Here is a 20,533-nt window from a genome sequence, read left to right as displayed (position 1 = left end):
TTTCTGAACACATCTCACCCAGCCTAAGTGAAATCCATTGTTTACTCACTGGAACTGATGTTTCTTGCTGCTGCCACTCGCTCTCTGATTCCTCTGATTGTCGTGTGAGAAATCACTTGCTGTTTATATATTCTCTAATGTTTGTTTACTTAACTGTTAAGAAGCAGCTTTCTGTTTTTTCAATGACTTTGTTTACTTAAGTCACTGGTCGGCCATGTCCATTCTCGGAGCCGCTGTGTGCTCCATCGCCACCTGGGGGTCCACGCTGGTCAGGTGACTTTCCTTGGACCTGGTGTGTGACTTTGAAAGGTTTTGGCTCTGCCCTGCAGTGTAGACCCCAACGACCAGAAGAAGACAGCCTGCTATGACATTGACGTTGAAGTGGAAGATCCTTTGAAAGGACAAATGAGCAGTTTTCTTCTCTCCACAGCCAACCAGCAGGAAATCACAGCCCTGGATAACAAGGTGCCGTGGGGTGACAAGTGGGTAGGGGGGGTGGGGTGGGGAGAAGGGCCCTACTGCAGATCTTCGGGGCTGGAGGCACAAGGGTAGGGTGGGCTGGAAGGAGTCTGTGAAACAGGACAGATTTGGTAGCGGGGGGGGGGGGAGGCTTAGGCTCCCTGCCATTTTTCAAAAAGGTAGCCATGTTAATCTGTTTCATTGTCTGTAGTGAAAATAAAAACAACTGTTGTGGCACCATCACAACGAACACATTATAATTCAGAAGCCGCCTGTTTCAGGAGGTTAGTTTTATTCCACAGAAGCTCAACTAAAATAAATCTGTAATTCCGCTGTGACTCTTCTCTCTCTCTTTTAGTGATACATTCTGAGAGTTGTCCCTAAGACACTTTCAGTCTGGAAGGCATGGCTAACCACTGCTGAGCCAACGGGAGGTCAACATTGGGGACCACAACACAACACAGCAGAGGCGCCGTGGGGAGAAACAGGGAAGCCAGAATTTCCCTTTCTTCTCCCTTCGCATTGCAGAAGGGTCGTCCACAGAGGCTGGTTTCTGAAAAGAACTTCCTGCCAGGTGGATTCCTTGCTGTTCGATGAAGTCAGGCGTGGATGGGTTTAAAGGGAGATCAGCCAGATTCATCACAGTGGCTGCTAGGCTTGATGGGGAAGGACTCCCTCCACACTCAGATGCAACTGCAGGCTTGCCCCTGATAAAATAGGGCACTGGCCTGACCTGGCACAGCTTCGTCATTCTCTTGCCCCTGTTCTACAGAAATCAGATGGAAAACAGAAGGTGGGCTGCCTTCCGAGGCCCGTGGCTGAACAGTAGGGCTTCCTTGGAACTCAACTGTCAAGAGCGGTTGCCCTTTTCTGCATGCAGGAGCTTCCCTTTTTTGGAGAATAGGTCATTCTGATGGAGAGCAAGATTGGGTGGAATAATCATTGGCGTTGGTGGCCAGTGGCTCAGGTGCCCTTGGAAGGGACACAAAGGAGGACAGGACTGTCGGTCAGTGGTCTGTTGCCGGATAACCATGGCAGGCAGTCCTGGTTGCACTTGCCCTGGTGGGTGACTCTCTGCCACCCCCACCCTTCCATTTCCTCCCTTTAGTGCCCAGCCTGGGGCCTCCCTGTGACAACCTAGCAGGGTCTGGCAGTCCGCTCTTTGCCATGATGTGTTTCTTGGTGGGTGGGTGGGTGGGTGGGTGTCTGCAAATGACAGGGGAGCAGGAGACCTCTTGGTGTGATGTTTTGCTTCCCCTCACCAGAGGTGTCTGGCTCATGATGACGACACCAGGGAGCAGCTCCTCCTGGCACTCCCTCTCCCCAGACAGGGATGCTGTGGACGGGCCCCATTGTGTCCCTTTGTCCAGCTTCCCTTGGGGGTTGCTGCTCCACACCTTCCGCCCCAAGCTTGGGCCCTTCACTTTCAAGTGTCTCCCGAAGTCCTCCCTCACTGTCTTCTGTGCTTCCAAGGAGGGTTCCTTCTACCATTATCCTCACAGCCGGTGAAGCCTCGCATACCACCAAGGAGTCTGTGGGTTCATGTTCTTGCCCTTGCTTTCCGAGTAATGCCATAACACAAGCAGTATTTGGCAGTGCCAACCTGGCAGCTTAAGCTGACGGGGGTGGGAGGAAGAGAAGGAGACACTCCACCTCTTCCCAGCCTGACCTGGAGGATGGCCTTCCCTGTCAGGTTTGGGAGCTGTGGATGTGGAAGGAAGCTGGGCCTCCTGCCACTCTGAGGAACGTCTAGAGGGTAGGCTGGTCTGGAGGGAAGGCAACGCAGCCCCTTTCGCCTCCCCCGCTTCCAGGTTACACAACACTTGAAGAACATTTCCCTTGATGAATTGGTTCCACTTTCTCTTCTTCTAAGAAATGGGTCCCTTTCTCCTTCCTGTGTAGATTCATGAGACAATCGAGTCCATCAATCAGTTAAAGATACAGCGAGATTTCATGCTGAGTTTCTCCAAGGACCCCAAAGGATACATCCAAGATCTTCTCCGATCGCAGAGCAGAGACCTGAAGGTAGGCAACGAGGTCTGAGTTTAGCCTGTAGCACTGAGGTGAAGGTGGGGAGCTGGGCAGAGGGCATCACAATGGCCCTCAGTGGGCAAACACAAATTCTGCCTTCACAGTGGAAAGAAACATGTAGAATGCTCTGCCTGTAGAGGCGGTGCCAGGCCCCCTTCCCTCCTAATATTCAAAAAGCATATCAAGACATTGCTTTTCATGGAGGCATTTCAGGATGTCCTCCTTTTATAACTACTTGTTACTTAGTTTTCCTTTTTATTATGGTTTGTAGTTTGCATTCTGCCCACGGCCACCATCTCTAGTGTTTAGCTGTGCAGTTCTTTTTATAGGGTTGAAATTGAACAGGGGATAACTGCGAAGTGAAAAACCCTGCCTCTCTCTCTCTCTGTATGCACCCTCATAAGTGTTGAGATCCTGAGAGGCGTGCTAGTTAGTCAGTTAAATACTCAAAGTAGGTCTAAATTTGAAAGTGATTCATAATGTTCCATGTGAAAGGCTGTTCAACCTTAATTTCACCTCATTTCATCTGATTCCTCCCTCCCTCCCTTTCTTTCTGATTTTTCTTTTGTTTACACCTGTGTGTAAATAGAGATGCTCAATTTATTGGTCAGGAGACCTTTTACCTGGAGTGGGTGGGGAGAGGGGTGTTTTCTTGGGTTCTTGGTGAAACTGGACCCGCATGCTGTTCCTTCTGCCTGGAAAGGTCATGACCGATGTGGTGGGCAATCCGGAAGAGGAGCGGAGAGCTGAGTTCTACCATGAGTCCTGGTCCCAGGAGGCCGTGAGCAGATATTTCTACTGCAAGGTGAGACCCGGGGGAGGGGGGCAGGCGAGAGCGGGCAAGAGAAATCTCCCACCCCAGCAGCGGGGGGGGGGGGGAGGCACCCATGCGCTAGCATCCACAGCAGCCCTGCACATTGCCTTCTCTTGTCCTTTCAGATCCAGCAGCGCAGGCAAGAGTTGGAGCAGTCCCTCGGTGTGCGAAATACATAGGTGGCCCACGTGACCTGCTGCTGGCCCCTGTGGGGGCCCCCCATCTGCCAATGGACCTCTCAGTGTTATGTAGCTCCCATTGTCTGTGGGCTTGCCTCGTGACTGGGCCCAGCAATGCCAAACCTGCCTCACCAGCTGTCGAGTGTGTTTTGACCCATAAGCGCCTCCTCTTCCTCTTCCTCTTCCTCCCCTTTTTTGGTTGGCTGGGAGGGGCTTCTGCTCACCTGACTCACTTCCACTGGCGGGTAAGGCCACCTGCACGTGATGCACAGGAATGCCTTTGGACCGAAGGTGGAGGGGTTTGGAGGGGCAAGCGGTCAGGCCCCGTGGCAGCAGGGCTCCTGAACCTCCTCGCCCTCGCCCTGTTCCCTGCCCTCTGCCTCTTTTTCTTTCGCTGCCTCTTCGGGCATCAAGTAGCAAGGGTGCCAATTTCTGGATTGACAGAGGCTTCAGAAAGCAATGCACATGGGGGCTTTAGCCGTTGCCAGGAGGGGTGGGGGTGGGGGTGGGGGGCATCCCACCAGCCTCCCAGCCGCACCATCAGGTCTGTTGGCAAAGCTGCCTTGCACCCCAACTCCCCTCCTCCTCTTCCTCCTCCTCCCTCTTGCGGTTAGCTGTGCCGGTGGCCCCCTTGGCATTCTCACCGCTTGGCCCCAGGCAAGGCCCTTGGGTGGGAAGGGCTGAAATATTAGACAGGTTTCCCCCCCCCCCCCAATCCCTCCCTCCCCCATTTCCTCAGAGACGAGTCCAAGGAGGCAAGCCCTGCCCTTCCCTGGGGGCAGTGACAAAGTGGGTGCTTTCGTGGGGGGGGGTGTCCCTTCCACAGCTGGAAGGAACCCCAGACCCCCAAGGGGTGGAATGCTTCGCAGGCAAGGCATCCCAGAGCCGGGAGTACCAAAGGGCTCCAGCCTCAGCTGAGCTGGTGGGCAGAGGGTCAGATTCTGCTGGGCAAGGAAGCCCTATGGCCTGGCTGTGTTGGATAGCCGAGACGTTTGGGGTCTTGAGCCTCCAGGGCTTCTGCCGCTCCTGGGACAGGCATACCTCAGGGTTGTAGGCTTCAGCATGACCTTGGGCGGCTGTTTCTGGCATGGCATCTCAAAAGCAGTGGCTCTCCCTGCATGCCTGTGGTTGGTCGGTCAGTCGGTCAGTCAGTCGGTCCAGCGCTTCCTTGCTGGGGCAAAGAGCTGCCCCTCTCCCTCAGCAGTTTCACCTGTTGGATCAAGCAAGGGCCCTGAAGCTCCGCCTCCTTGTGCTTCTCTCTCTCTCTCTCTCTCTCTCTCTCTCTCCCTTCCTACCTCCTCCTCTCCCATTTGCAAAGCTTCAAAAGCTGCGATGTAGAAAGATGTTCAGTCCCTCTTTATGACCCAAGATGGGGCACACCCCAGCGGCATAGGACCAACTGTTTCTGTTCTGTACTTTGCCACAGGCAGCAAGCCTGGGGAAGCAGCCCCCCCTTTGAGCCAGGCCATCCGAGGCTGCAGGGCGAGGCAGGGCACAGTCCTGGCCAGGGCCATCTTGGCCGGACGGCCTCTGCCCAGCCGCTTCTGCTCTTTGGTCCTGCACTGGCAGAGGCCCAACGGCTGCCACCAAGAGCCCTGCCAGACGACTGCTAGAGCGGTGCTTCCCTGCGGGTTGGGCAGCTGCCCTTGAGGAATCAACTCTTGGCTCTAGCCAGGGAGCAGAGCAGTGTGGGGTGAAGCGTGCCATGGGCAGGCCAGTTGGAGGGCAAAGGCCGCTTTATCAGATAAGGACATGCTGAGAGTCTGCACGGGGAGACACGGCGAGGGAGATGCTGGGCTGCCAGGCAGAATAATGCGACTCTCTCCGGGTCCTTCTGCATGGATGGACCCAAGGGGAAGCCAATGGCCTAGGAATGGGCAGAATGCCATGTCAGAGTACAGGCTTTCTATGGAGAAGGTGCCCATGCCAATCTGCCAGGCCACTCGTGGCAGGGCTAGGAATGGGTACCCCTGGAGAGCCACAGCCACCCTCCAGCATAGACCAAAGGTTGTCGGATGCACACCCCCGCGACTGTCTCCTTTTCCTGCTAGCGAACCCAGTGGCTTTGTTTCTCAAAATGTGGAACTGTGATTTTTTTTAGGGTCAGAACCCACGTACACACGTGGAGTTGTGGAGCTGTGAGGGTTTGACAAGCCACAACAGGCTGTGTGAAGGGGAGCAGCAAACACAAAGCCAGGCCCTCAGCCCTGATTAAATCTTGCAGCTGTGGTGGAGGTGGTGGTGGCAGCAAGCAGGCGGCAAAACTAGTAATGGCGATACTTCAAGAGCCAGAAAATGAATCATACCTGGACTCTTCAGTGCTTCTAATGTAGCTGTCATGAGCCACCAAGCCTCCTCCAAAATATGGCGACTCAGTGCAATCAGTGGTCTCCTCTCATTATTAGCCCTATTTATGTACTGGCCTTTAATGCCTGCAGGATGGCTGAAGGGCCTCAAACCGTGCCCAGCCCTGGTTGGCTTGAAAAATTGGAGGTGAACAAAATGGTCCCGGAAAAGGGCTTTTTCAGAGGCATTTAACGAGTACTGAGAATCTGGCATGCAGGAGCCCCTGGATAACCATCTGCTGTCTTGTCCCACTTGATGGATGGCCAGTGAAAGCACCTCAGTGTGTGTGTGTGTGGGGGGGGGAAGAGAGATGAGGGAGAGCAGGTGGAAGAGCCCAAGGTCAGCTCCATTTGCTTGAAGGTCTATTGTATCTGCCATCAAGGCTCATCCAATTTACAGTGACCCTAAAGGTTTATAAAGGTATGTGAGAGACTGGAGGACTGGTTATACTGTTGCCACCCCCAGTGGGATTTCAGGCTGAGCAGGGATTTGAACCCAGGGCTCCTGAGTGGTCTTCACTGCAACACAGTGGCTATCTCAGAAGTCTACAGGTCTAGCAAACATGGAAAGTGTGTAGCACGTCGATGCCTCTTTGCCTCTGCCAGTGGGTCTCTCTCCTGGCAACCAGCCATAGGCAGGCCACTTCTTGACGATAGCAAGTCACATGTTAGGTGACCTGCCTACTAAATCCTTCCTGGACAAGCTGAGTCTGGCTTCATCCTCCTGCCTCATTCTGGATGCCTGTTGCTCTCCATTGGTCAGTGCTCATTAAAAGCTGCAAGCAAGTATTTGCTTCGCACAAGGCAGCTGGAGAAAAGGGGTTTGGATTAAGCAGTTTGGGGAAAAACAGAAATCTCGCACTTCCTCTCCCTTCAAAACCCTGCCTGTAATCCAAGCCTGGATGCCAGGCAAGGTAGCAGGGTCTGGCAGGCAACGCGCAAACAAGCAGCGTGCCATGGTGTTGAGTTACAGAAGGTGAGGAAAAGGGGGTATGAAGCTCAGTGGCCATAAGAGATCAGACTTGGTAAAATCCAGAAACAAAAGGCAGTATTAGAATAAAAATAACAAACAGTAAAACATGGCTACACATTCAGAACGAATCTAAAAGCAAGATCTTTATCAAACTGTCAAAAATGTAAGACATTTCTGGAGATTCACTGTGATATAGTTTGGGACCTGTTACAGCACACAAAGTGCTGATACTGAAGGAAACAATGGAAGCAGGGTAACTTTTATCCAGAAGCTTGACTCAGTTTTTACCATTTGGTGATGCCTTGCTTCTAGATTTGTTCTGCATGTCTGCTCATCTTGTACCCCAGACATGGGCAAAGTGTGGCCCGAGGGCCACATACGGCCCGCGAGCCACTCCTGTCCGGCCCACGGACAGTTTTGAACATCAAAACCATTTATAGTTTTTTGTCTAAAGTTGATCAGTTGCTTATCTTTAACATACCGTAAAAAAAACCTCCTTAGTATTTGTGAAGATTAAGTTTAAAATAAAAACAATCATAACATCACTGTTTCATTTTATTTTAAAGTAAACTTGGTTTAGGCCCCGAACACAGTTCAGATTTTTCATGTGCCCCCCTATAGAAATTAATTGCCCACCCCTGCTGTACCCAGTCATTTTTGTTTCTGAAAAACCTTTTGCTTTTGGATTTGAACCAAGCATATACTAATATCCTGGCCTGTTAAAACAGCACATTACAATCTGGCTTTGCCTGCAGTCTCACATTTTTGTAATATTATAAAATTCTGTACTACTGGCCTTAGGAATGGACCTCAACAGATGGGAAGCCTTGACATCTGAGCGTCCAGCCTGGAGGCAGGTGGTGCATCTTGGCCTCTCCCAATTTGAAGAGACCCTTGTCCAGTAGGCCGAGGCCAAGAGGCCGTCCCGAAACCAGCCAAATCAGGGAGCTGAACAGGGGACAGATTGTGTTGGTCCTCAGTGTGGAAGGGATTGTTGTCACTCTCGAATCGGCCTCCTCAGCCACACTAGACGCTGTTCCAAGTCCTCCATACAGAGCACGTGGCCCTAGTCTCTCGAGACTGAAGGATGCCTAATCTAACTACTGGTACTTTGGTGGTTCGCTGTTATATGACTGCTGCCTTTCCTTGCTTGCTTGGAGTGTGATGGCAGGAAGCAGTAATTCCACAGGCTATCTGCTAGGGTGTGTGGGGCAGCTCTGAAGGCAAGGTGGGGGTGGGTGCATCTGAGAAGTCAAAGCCCAGTTATACAAGCAGAAGCCTCCTACTGGTTGATTGGGGGGCGGAAAGAGGAGTGAAGCAGATTCTGTTCCTGAGAAAAGGTTGTTTTCATAAGTGCTCTGTCATTTTCCAGTTTGCTGTCTGTTTGCACATATTTTGTTAGCAGAAGTATTGGCCGTAACAAATAAGTCTTCTCCAGGACCAGCATTCACTGGAGTGGGAGATGGGTTGAAAGGCAGGTGGACATGGGGTCTTCTTCCCCTGATGGTTGCCACGTCTTTGTTGTGTGGTGCAGAGTGATTCGTAGAAAAGCTTTTAAATAATAAATACTTTGTTTCTTTGTATCTATCGAGCATTGCTTGAGTGCTTCATCTGGAAGTTTGCAAAATTGTTTGGCAGAGATCTACCAGTTAACTGCAGCTCATGTTGATTTCCTAAAAAAATTTAGCTGCAAGATAAAAGAGGGAAGAGATGTCTGTGGAATTCTGCACTAAGGCAATAAATAGGATAATGCAAAATATGCTCAGGTACAGTATGGTAGCTATTTCACTTGATTGAAAACCAGACAGGGCCAGGATGAGCCATGCAGGTAATAAAACAAAGGGCTGTCCAGCAGTGCAGTCCATTCACACCCTGGGCAGTGAGCGATTGATCTGCTGAGCCCTCTCCCTCTGATACTGGAGATAAGATGCAGCTATCATGTCGTGCTGTTGTTGCGCACCATCAAGTCACTTCTGCTCTATGGCAATCCTATGAACTATTTACCTGTGAAAGGTCCTCCTCTTAGCAAAATCAAGCCAGTGGTTCCTTTACTGTATCAGTTTGTCTCCTAGATGGTCTTCCTCTTTTCCTGCTACTTTCAGCTTTTTGTAGTACAGTAGTACCGCAAGTTGTGTCTTCTCATTATGCTCCTAATGTATGATGACCTCATTTTTGCTTAAAGAGAGAGTCCAGGATTTAATTAGGACCCTTGTTTTAAATCTGTGGTGGCGCAGAAAATGCACCAAATTCTCCTCCAGCATCATATCTCAAACAAATTGTTTTCTTCCCTGTCAGCTTTCCTCCCTGTCCAGCTTTCACACTCAGACGTAGTAACTAGGAATACTAAAGTGTTTATATATCTGTGAAGATTCTCAGTCATCCAGGTGAGGTTATCTGCAACTGGAACTGAAACATGGCAACTGGACTTCTTTCTTATTAGGTTGAAACATTTCACTACTCATCCAAGTAGCTTCTTCAGTCAAGGCTAAAGTGTGGATGATCTTGGTCTTAGTTTCCAGTAACACATCCTTACACTTGATCTTTTCTAATTCCTTCATTGCTGCCCTTCCGAGTCTCAGTCTTCTGATTTCATGACTGCAGTTTCTATTTGGATTGATGATTCAGCCAAGGTATTCAAAATTTCTGATTATTTCAGTTTCTTCATTGTCATTGCTAAAGTTGTGGAGTTCTTCTGTACTCATGGTTTTGTCGTCATAATATTCAACTGCAGCCCTGCCTTGGCACTTTCTTCTTCCATTTTCCCTAATAGTCATTTCAAGTCATTGCTGCTTTCTGTCTGGAAGATGGCAGAAAAGAGCATCTGCATGTCTTAGTTACTGGTGTTTCTTCCACCATTTCACTCCTCCTTCTGAATCTAATCCAGTTAGCTATATGATGTGTACAGATTGAACAGATAGGGAGATAAAAGGCGCCCTTGTCTGAAAGGTTTGCTTATTGGAAGCTATTCCAATTGTCTTCTGCCCTGGTGATAACCTGCACCCAATCGATCTGTTTAATCCCAGTTGAAAGCCATTGGTTGGCAATGTGTGTCTCCCATCAGTTAATTCCCGCAGATGGGACTATGAAGAACTGTTCTTTCTCCAGTTTCTCCACAAGATGCCTAATTTTAGGCACGAATTTTATGCACTTCTCTTATGTCCCCTTTCACTTGCATTTCTGGAGCAGCTTTAAACACTGCCACTGTTCCTTACAGGAGATTTGCTTCAGCCCCTTAACCCGTTAAGTTGCCCTTTTCTGCCTGAATCGACAGTATCTCTTTTCAGGTGCAGCGAACTGTGTGCAGTCTTTTGAGTGTGGTCTCACTGTAGGTATCATAAGAGGAACTTTAATTTCACATCCTTTCCTAATCAGCCCCAAATGGACACCTCCCCTCCCTGGCTTACGTTGAGAGCAGCCACACACTGGTTTGACATTTTCATCAAACTCTCCGGCACAGTCCCAAGCTCTTTTTCTGGCCAGTCACTGACACCACAAAACAGCAAACATTTCGGTGTTTGCTCCTGTGACCTCTGCCTGGAAGTTTCACAAATACTGTAATGGAAATTTCCATTTGCATGCAGAATTAGTATACGTCCCCCTTGTGGAAGGAATGGCGGGAAAGGAGCCACATGCCAGACAGATTGTTCTGTGACTGTTTGGGACCCAACAGGATACCAGCCAACATGTGCTAGGATCTTTCCTATTCAGGTGCTTCACACTGGTAGAATTAATTGTAAGAGGTTCATGAAACGGCACAGCTTGACAAAAGTCTTCATCACATCTTGTTCTCCTGCATATTGATAATTGTGTCTCTCACAATTTACCTGCTACTGTTGTTAAGCTAGATGTCCTGATATGCCATGGAGTCCTCCACTAGCTTTCTTTTTTCCTATATGTAGCTTGAACATTAATATTTACTGGCTACACTGCAACTAAAGTTGCCCCATTGAATCAGTGGGGATTTCGTGAGTAAGCTCCTCCATAAGTTCCATTGACTCAAGTGGGTCCACTCTAGTTGCAACATGCTACAGGATTGTGTGTTACAAGATTAAAGTGTTCCTAGGTAAATGCTGACCCAGATAAATGTGTGACACACATCATGAAGATGCTGGCCAGATGCACACACAAGAGACCCAATGGAGTGATGTACTATCACACACACACACAAAGTCTAAACATGAATTTAAACTTGGGAAGGGGTAGAGATCGAGCAGTCCCTTGAATGTGGCAATTTCCATCACCATTTGGGGGCAGTAAGCTCTCAGATGAGAGACGTACAAATGCACTCCTCCCTTTCCAGCCCTTGGAGCCCGTTCCCTGAAACGACTGAACAATTTGGTTTGCTTTATTTATTTACTTGTAGTGCTTGACTACACTTTCTGTAGTGAAGTCCGCAAGTAGTTGAGGTGTGGCCATTCTTGAAATCCAGTTGCAAATCCAGGTCACAAAACCTCTGGACTCCCTTTGCTGTGGCAGAAAGTGAGCCAAGACAGGTGGCTCCGCAGCCTCCATCTTTTCTACCAAAGGTGGTGACCAGGTTAGACCCGTCCAAGGGCAACTGCCAGGGCCGCAAACCCCAGAATGCCGCATTTCAGGACGAAGGGGGACACCGGCTGACCAGAGCCTGTGGAAGGAGGAGAAGAAGACAAAGCCATGGTCAGACCCCCAGCTCTCCGAAGAGGCCCTGGCTGGCTGCTTCTGCTTCCTCTCTATTGTGTATTTATTGCTATCATTAACATGCCACCTTTCTCTCATTAAAGGACTTGTGCTTAAAATACAAAGTTTAGAATAAGAAGAAAACAGTTAAAAAAACTTTTAAACACACTTTAGATCTCAGAGAGAGTGTAACTTAAACACCCAGTGTAGTTTAAATGCCTGCCTAAGAAGAAATGTCTTCCCATGCCTCTGGAAGGACTGGTGCATGTGTGTCAACCTGGCCTCCCAGAGAAGGGTATTCCACAATCTGGGATCAGGGACAGAGAAGTTCCTTTCATGCTCGCACCAAATGTGCCTGAGAGGCACATGGGACCAAGAGAAGGGCCTCCCCAGAAGATCTGAAGGTGAAGAATGGGCTCAGTTGCCCCACGTGCCATAGAAAACACCATAATCTCCATCAACGCACCCCAGAACAAATCCTGCAGCAAAGTAAACAATGGCTTCAGAATGAAGTAAAACAATCACAACCAGAAAGTAATGCAAAGAAGTACTGAAGACATCAGCTCCACAAATGCTGGATTTAACAGGAGAGAACCTGTGGGCATATATGTGCAGTTTTTGCTCTGCTCTGTAGTTGTAAAGGAAAATACACAAAGTCCCCTGCTTAGGTTCATCTGTACATGATACGTGTCCAAAGCCAGTAGAACTCATTGTTCTGCACATTTCAAAATTCAAGGGCAAAAAAAAATACCAAGTTGAATAATAATACCAATGAATAATAAGCCAGACTGAAATGCTACGGAAGGAAACTGAGTGTTGGGAGATTGAGAACAGACCGAAGAAAATATTTTTTGACCCAGCATATTGTTAGTCTGTGGAACTCCTTGCCACAGGAAGTGGTGATGGCATGTGGCCTAGAAGACTTTCAAAGGGGATTGGACAGATTCCTGGAGGAAAAGTCCATTGCAGGTTACAAGCCATGATGGGAATGTACAATCTCCAGGCATCAAAGAAAGGTACCTCGAAATGCCAGATGTGGCAGGAGGGATATCAGGAGCCAGGTCTCTAGTGGTTTCGTGTGCTCCCAGAGGCATCTGGTGGTGCCCCTGTGAGATACAGGGAGCTGGACTAGGGGGGTCCTTGGCCTGATCCAGCATTCTTATGTTTATGTTAAGGAAGTGTCTTAGCCTGAACATCACCGTCTGTTCCCACCCAGCCCAGGCTTTTTTGACTTGGCCCAGGTAGCTGCTAGCAAGGGAGACACTTCTTTGCTTCAAGCTCCCCAAGGTGGCAAGGACTGCCGTGGCAAAGTGTGGGCTTCAGCTATAGAGGCACTCATCATGTGGCAACACTAACCGTGGCCTCCAAGTGGCAGCAGCTGTTCCTGTGCAACCTGAACCCTCTGGCTCAGGGGTCTCCAAACCCTGCTGTTTTATATGGCTGTCCTCTTCAGCCTACGTTTGTGTGCGTGGGGGGGGGGGTGGCATCTGTGTGGGAGGATGGGGGGCATACGTGTATACGTGCGTCCATGCATGCAGGGGAGTGGGCAGAGGTGCGTACTCATTCCTTCAGCCCTCAAAAATGTGGAAAACACAATGTGGCCCGCCCACTCAAAAGTTTGGAGACCCCTCTGGCTAAACAGGAGGGAAACTAGCAGAGAGAAGGCAAATCCTTCATTCCAAGCTATGCCCGCTACCTTTCTAGCAGTCCGTTGTTCCCTCCCGCACCCACGCTCTACTGGCTCTCTGAGAAAAAAGCAAGGGGAAACGAGGGTAGTGACTGCCTTGGCCAAGGGTCCCTCTGGTCCATTGAGCAGGTCCTACAGCCACTCAGTCCTGTTCCACACCATTCTCCCCTCCTCTGCCTGTGCGCTTATCAAAAAAATAGTTATGGTGTTGGTCTCTTTAGCAGAGAGTTGACAACGGCACGCTTCCTCCACACTCAAAATGTAAAATCAATGTGAGGTGTTGGTGGGCAAAGCTTGCGAGACATCTTTGTTAAGCGCATCCTGTGGGATTAGGGACCCTGTGCATGTGCTAAAGCAACACTTACCATCATGTGGCAGACAGCTGGTGGGCTCTCCTGACCATGCCCCATTGTCCTGACACATTCTCTCTGAGGCTCCTGCAAGGCTGTAGCCATGGTTGCAATGGAATCTGACAACAGACCCAACTAAATAGTTGGTTCCTTCTTTCTTGCCATTTGAGGGGGGAGCCAGCCAACCACAAGAAACCACTGAGAGGAGAAAAACAGAAGGGTTTCTGGTCAAGCCACATCACGGTGAAATGGAAGGAAGGCCCTGGAGAGGGGGGGGTCACACAGCAAGCACAGAGGCAACCCCTTTCAGCAAGTTGCTGTGTTGCTTCCTCTCAGGATCGGGATGGTAGAATACTGTCTTCTGTGATCCCAGGAAGGCTGAAACCCATCTGGTGTCGGGATCTCGACAATCTGGTGGGGGGGGAACATTATCCTCCATCTGGAGGTCTGGAACATTAACTGACTTTAGATGAGAGGACTTCAGTGAGAGGTAAGCCAGGCACAGTGCTTAAGCTCTTGCGGGTTCAGCAGGAGTCCTTTCCAGTAGCAAAAGAACATACCCAGAACCTTGTTTCGGGTCCATTGGAATGTCTCAGTTGTGCTATAGCTCACAAGCTACCAATCCTAATGTGAAGATTCTTCAGGGAGTCCTAAAGGAACATAGAGGTCTGTGTGCCATTTCTGAGGCGGAATGGGACTTTGGCTGTCTTATAATGAGAGGGACGTGGTGTTACTATGAACGTTTCTTTTCTTGCCAGATTTCACATTTCACTCACTGCAGCTGCCAGAATGTGGTGCACAGTATGATTCATCCAGAAACCGAAGGCACTTATGCAGTGAACATTACCCTTTCCTCTGCATTCCCATAAGGACTGCTTACCTGGCTGTAGACTCTCCTGGAGGTACAGGTATCTCTGATGGGACAACTTGGTGCTGTTTCCCACAGCAAGATCTCTGGTTGTCAGGACGTCAAACCTACAGAAAGGGTCTGATTGGCAAAGAAACGCCATCTGCTCCACAAGGGGGTCAGTTGGGTCTTCAGAGGGAGTAAACACAGGAAGAAAAGTGGGGTCGTGCTTTGGCCCATAGAAGTATTTGTCTAACAAATGTTGAGTGTCATAAGTGAACAAAGATGTTTCATTCCTGATGGCCCCTGTAAAGACAAAAGGAGACAGAGTGGCCCCTTTTTGCTAGGCCAACTTCTAAAACAAAGCTGAACAGCCACCTGACTACCAATACACACACAGCAAAGGTCACAATTTCTGGGATCTCAGGAGCAAGAGCCAGTGTAAAGGGCTGGAAAACCAGGCATTTTGTGTGGTTTGGTGGAAGAGACTTATGGTGATGCATTTCAGGGTTTTCTAGGTACTCAGAAGTGGTTTATCATTCCCTTCCTCTGTGACTGTCTGGCTTGTCCAGGGAGACACAGGTTGGCTGTTCCCGGGTACACAGTGGGGAATTGAACGTTGGGTCCTCCGCAAAAGACAAAAATGTAACCAAGATAATAAGGATTATGGAGGGAAGAGACACTTCCATACTCGTGATATTCAAAGTATGTGCACTGTTTATCTTTGTCCTTGAGAACAACAATGTTAGACGGAAAAGTGAGAGAACAGGAACAGCAAATGGCCAAGCTTAAAGCCATAATAGCAGATGAAGAGTGAACAGACAGAACACTTGAACAGCAGCAGCAGCCAAGAGAAGCACTGGAGGTGGAACTACTGTATAGCAATATAAAGCAGAGTGTTGAGGAGAGAAAAGACATTGTGGAGAAAACATCATGGGAAAGGGTCACAGGAGCATTTTTAAAAAACCTGGAGAAAAACACTTTTCACCAGGGGAACTGCAAAAACCACTTTCAGATTCTGGAAGGGAAGTTGTCAGAAAGCTTGCAGAGAAAAACCTACAGGTGTCCAATGGGGGACCCCAAGAGAGAGGCTGAAGCTCAGCCAAGCGGGGACCCTGAACAAAAACCCTACCAAAAAATAAGAATAGTTGTAGTAGGAGATTCCCTACTGAGTGGGACTGACACTTAAGTATGCCAGGAAGATTCATGGACCTGCAGGTATGCTGTCTCCCTGAAGGACAGATTAGGGATGTGACAGAAGGACTGCCATCACTCATAAAACCTACAGATAACATATCCCTTTCTACTCATCCATGTGGGAACAGATGACACAGCCAAGAGGAATCATGAAAAAATCACATCAGACATTGAAGCTCTAGAAAGGAGACTCAAGGACATTAGGGCACAGATTCTCAAACATCCTACCAGTGCTCAGAAGAGGAATAGAAAGGGAAAGGGAAATATGTATTCTCGAAGAAAAATACTTTGGGTGAATGACTGGCTATGAAGGTGGTGCCAAGGTGAGGAATTTGGATTTTGGGACCACAGGTAATGCTTCCTGGAAGATGTACCACTGGCAACCGATGGGTCGCATTTTACAAGAACTGGGAAGAACGTGTTGGCCACAAAATGAACTTCATCAAAAGGGCTTTAAAGTAAATTGGAAGTAGGAGAGAGATGCAAGGTCAGAAGTAAAGATAGATGAATACTTATGCACAGTAAGAGGAGCAGGCCAAACAGCTTTAATGGGGCTCAATAACAGTCTTCATAAAAATGAAGGAAGGAAACCAGATCACAAATCACACCCTCTCCAGTGTCTGCATACTAATTTCAGGAGTATGGGAAACAAGCAAGGTCAAGAAATCCTAATTCCGGAGGGCAAATATGACTCGATAGGGATAACTGAAATGTGGTGGGATCACTCCCAAGATGGCAGAATAGCAACTGAAGAATGTAAATTGTTCAAAAAGAATAGAAAGTGTAGAAAAGAAGGTGGAGTCATGCTAGATGTTAAAAACAAATTCCTGGAATAAAATAAAATGAAATAAAAGAAGTGTCATAGCTGGATTCTACTGCTAATACTGTCTCAGCATTAACAGTCGTCATCGTTTAGTCGTTTAGTTGTGTCCGACTCTTCGTGACCCCATGGACCAGAGCACGCCAGGCCCTCCTATCTTCTACTGCCTCCCAGAGTTGTGTCAAATTCATGTTGGTTGCTTCGCAGACACTGTCCAGCCATCTCATTCTCGGTCGTCCCCTTCTCCTCTTGCCGTCACACCTTCCTAACATCAGGGTTTTTTCCAAGGACTCTTTTCTTCTCATGAGATGGCCAAAGTACTGGAGCCTCAGCTTCAGGATCTGTCCTTCCAGTGAGCACTCAGGGTTGATTTCCTTTAGAACTGATAGGTTTGTTCTCCTTGCAGTCCAGGGGATTCTCAAGAGCCTCCTCCAGCACCACAATTCAAAGGCATCAATTCTTCGGCGGTCTGCTTTCTTTATGGTCCAGCTCTCACTTCCATACATCACTACAGGAAAAACCATAGCTTTCACTATTTTGTTGGCAATGTGATGTCTCTGCTTTTTAAGATGCTGTCAAGATTAGTTATCACTTTCCTCCCAAGAAGCAGGCGTCTTTTAATTTTGTGGCTGCTGTCTCCATCTGCAGTGATCATGGAGCCCAGGAAAATAAAATCTGTCACTTCCTCCATGTCTTCCCCTTCTATTTCCCAGGAGGTGATGGGACCAGTGGCCATGATCTTAGTTTTTTTGATGTTGAGTTTCAGACCATTTTTTGCACTTTCCTCTTTCACTCTCATTACAAGGTTCCTTAATTCCTCCTCACTTTCTGCCATCAGAGTGGTATCATCTGCATATCTGAGGTTGTTGATATTTCTTCCGGCAATCTTAATTCCGGTTTGGGATTCATCCAGTCCAGCCTTCCTCATGATGTATTCTGCATACAAGTTAAATAAGCTGGGGGACAATATACAGCCTTGTCGTACTCCTTTCCCAATTTTGAACCAATCAGTTGTTCCATATCCAGTTCTAACTGTTGCTACCTGTCCCACATATAGGTTTCTCAGGAGGTAGATAAGGTGGTCAGGCACTCCCATTTCTTTAAGAACTTGCCATAGTTTGCTGTGGTCCACACAGTCAAAGGCTTTTGCATAGTCAATGAAGCAGAAGTAGATATCTTTCTGGAACTCTCTGGCTTTCTCTATAATCCAGCGCAAGTTAGCAATTTGGTCTCGAGTGCCTCTGCCTCTTCGGAATCCAGCTTGTACTTCTGGGAGTTCTCGGTTCACATACTGCTGAAGCCTACCTTGCAGGATTTCGAGCATAACCTTGCTAGTGTGTGAAATGAGTGCAATTGTGCAGTAGTTGGAGCATTCTTTGGCACTGCCTTTCTTGGGATTGGGATGTAGACTGATCTTTTCCAATCCTCTGGCCACTGTTGGGTTTTTCAAACTTGCTGGCATATTGAATGTAGCACCTTAACAGCATCATCTTTCAAGATTTTAAATAGTTCAGCTGGAATGCCATCACCTCCACTGGCCTTGTTGTTAGCCAGGCTTTCTAAGGCCCACTTGACTTCACTCTCCAGGATGTCTGGCTCAAGGTCGGTGTGACAAACCCAGACCTACTGGGATCTATCACACAGTTACTAAGCTGCCACCAACCATTCCCTATAATAAGTCACACAGACCAGGGATGGATTTTTAAACAATAAAAGAATAAGGTTTATTTTAAATACAAACAGGGTAAATAAAACAATCAGGTGAATAAAATAAAGTAACGTGGCTTATTCTCACACACACAAGCATACAGTTTGGTTCACCTAGAACCTTTAACTTAAAGCACAGACCCTGAACCCATCAGTTCTGGCTAACCAACAGACTCCTGAACCTTTCAGGCTGGTACTCTGACACACAGTAGTACCCTGTCAGACACCCAGACTCCCACAACAGCTTCTTCTTCCCCAGCTGCTGCTTCGTCCCAACCCAGTGTCTCACAGTCTGTCTCAGCATCTCCTTTCACCACACAGGCATCACATATTTATACAGTACAGCCCCTCCTCCTGATGTCCCGCCTTCCACTCCCCATAGGATGGAACTTTCCCTCCAAACCCATGACAGACAGGTAACATCAGTGCTGTTATGTAACACCTCCCCTCTTTATAAGTTGTTTTGTAGGGGGAAAGCTAAGGTGCTTTTCACCAAAAAACAACCTGTATAAAACACACAACACCAATTATACCTACCATATTATACTTACTTACATTCTAAGTTAAACATTTCAAATAGGCATTTAAACATTTACCATATACATTACATCAATTTACCTTTATTAATACAAACCAATTTAAAACCAGGTACATTTTAACTTTTTGTTTTCATTATATACATATAGTCCATGTTCTTTCGCCGTCTTCAGTCTTCAGGTCTTCTTGATAAGGCGTCAGCAACACAGTTCACTGACCCTCTGACCACCTTCACTTCAAAGTCATAGTCCTGTAAGTTTAAAGCCCACCTCATAAGTTTGCTATTGTGGGTTTTCATTGTCTTTAACCATTGCAATGGTGAATGGTCAGTACACAGAATAAAATGTCTTCCCCAGATGTAAGGCTTGGCCTTCTGGATCGCGTAGACTATGGCCAAACACTCCTTCTCCACGGTTGCCAAATGTCTCTCACCTTTTTGAAGTTTCCTACTCAGGTAGGACACTGGATGTTGGTCACCATTCTCATCCTCCTGGCAAAGAACCGCTCCTACCCCGCTGTTAGACGCATCGGTGTAGATGATGAACTCCCGGTCGAAGTCTGGAGCACGCAGCACTGGATAGTTGATTAGCGCCTGCTTCAACCTCTGGAACGCCTCCTCACAGTCGCTGGTCCACGGGATGCGGTCATCAGCCTTCTTCCTCGTCAGATCGGTCAGCGGAGCCGCAATCTCGCTAAACCTCGGGATGAACTTTCTGTAGTAGCCCACCAACCCAAGAAATGATTTGACCTTTTTCTTGGTGTTGGGTCTAGGCCAATCACGAACAGCTTCTATTTTGGCCTCCAGGGGTTTTATCATTCCTCCCCCTACCATGTGACCCAAGTATTTTATTTCTGGGCTACCCAGCTGACACTTGCTGGCCTTTACTGTTAGCCCTGCTGCACTTAACCTTTGCAGCACTAACTCCAGGTGTATCAGGTGATCTTCCCAGGTATTACTGAAGATCCCTATGTCGTCAATGTAGGCCACTGTAAAGTCACTGAGCCCTGCCAAGGTCTGGTCCATCAGCCTTTGGAATGTGGCTGGTGCATTTCTGAGACCAAAGCTCAGGACCCGAAACTCATAGAGACCAAAAGGGCTGCAAAAGGCAGTCTTTTCTTGATCCCTGGGATCAATTCTTAATTGCCAATATCCCTTTACCAGGTCCAATGATGAGATGAACCGACAACCCCCTATGGCTTCAATCAGGTTGTCTAGCCTGGGCATTGGGTAGGCATCAGGAGTGGTTACACGGTTTAATTTCCTGTAATCGACACAAAACCTAATGCTCCCATCAGGCTTGTCCACAAGGACTATTGGAGAGGACCAAGGACTAGAAGAGGGGACGATTATGTTCTCCCTAAGCATCTCGTCCAGCTCCTTCCGCACCTTGTCCCTATAGGGTCCCGTTACTCGGTATGGGGATACTGCCTGCGGGGGTGCATCCCCTGTGTGGATCCGATGCATCACTCCCTTCACTATCCCCGGCTTGTTGGAAAACACCTGTTGATATTTACTAAGCAGCATTTTTAGTTCTTGCTGCTGGTCTTGGGTGAGTGCAGGACTGATCTTTACCTCCTCTGGGTTGTATTTTACTTCCCCTCTACCCTCCCAGAAGGGTAATTCAGCTTCCTCACTCTCAGCTGCTTTTATCGCGAATAAAACCCTCTGTTCCCCTCTGTAGTAGGGTTTTAGGGCATTCACATGAACCACCCTCCTTGCTTGGTTCTCCTCCTGCTCTATTAGGTAGTTCAGGTCTGACATCTTGGAAATGACCCTATATGGTCCTGCCCATTTGAGCTGCAGTTTATTCTCTCTGCAGGGCCTAAGCCAGAGCACTTCCTCCCCTGGGTCAAAGTGCCTCTCTCTAGCTTTGCGGTCATACCATGTTTTCTGTTTGACCTTCTGCGCTTGCAGGTTTTCTGCTGCCAGC

The 20,533-nt window shown here is 48.3% G+C and overlaps 2 protein-coding genes across 5 annotated transcripts in view; one reads left to right on the top strand and one right to left on the bottom strand.

Moving 5' to 3' along the window:
* The window catches only part of SMARCD3 (SWI/SNF related BAF chromatin remodeling complex subunit D3), a 35,349-nt gene extending 26,965 nt beyond the window's left edge, over positions 1-8,384 (top strand). For both annotated transcript variants that reach the window (XM_020800189.3, XM_078378197.1), the window contains exons 10-13: positions 330-465; positions 2,362-2,484; positions 3,194-3,295; positions 3,430-8,384. In XM_020800189.3, coding sequence (XP_020655848.1) covers positions 330-465; positions 2,362-2,484; positions 3,194-3,295; positions 3,430-3,483 — 415 coding nt within the window. In that variant the 3' untranslated portion in view covers positions 3,484-8,384. The remainder of the gene's footprint in view (positions 1-329; positions 466-2,361; positions 2,485-3,193; positions 3,296-3,429) is intronic.
* SUSD2 (sushi domain containing 2) overlaps positions 8,096-20,533 on the bottom strand; it is a 43,586-nt gene continuing 31,148 nt past the window's right edge. For all 3 annotated transcript variants that reach the window (XM_078378194.1, XM_078378196.1, XM_078378195.1), the window contains 3 exons: positions 14,375-14,647; positions 13,510-13,692; positions 8,096-11,425 (listed from right to left, as the gene is read on the bottom strand). In XM_078378194.1, the coding sequence (XP_078234320.1) occupies positions 11,340-11,425; positions 13,510-13,692; positions 14,375-14,647 (542 nt within the window). In that variant the 3' untranslated portion in view covers positions 8,096-11,339. The remainder of the gene's footprint in view (positions 11,426-13,509; positions 13,693-14,374; positions 14,648-20,533) is intronic.

This window comes from Pogona vitticeps, chromosome 6 (assembly GCF_051106095.1).
Source record: "Pogona vitticeps strain Pit_001003342236 chromosome 6, PviZW2.1, whole genome shotgun sequence".
NCBI classification, from domain to species: Eukaryota; Metazoa; Chordata; class Lepidosauria; order Squamata; family Agamidae; genus Pogona; species Pogona vitticeps.
The sequence above is the reverse complement of the archived record's forward strand: the minus strand, read 5'-3'. Positions and strand labels throughout refer to the sequence as shown.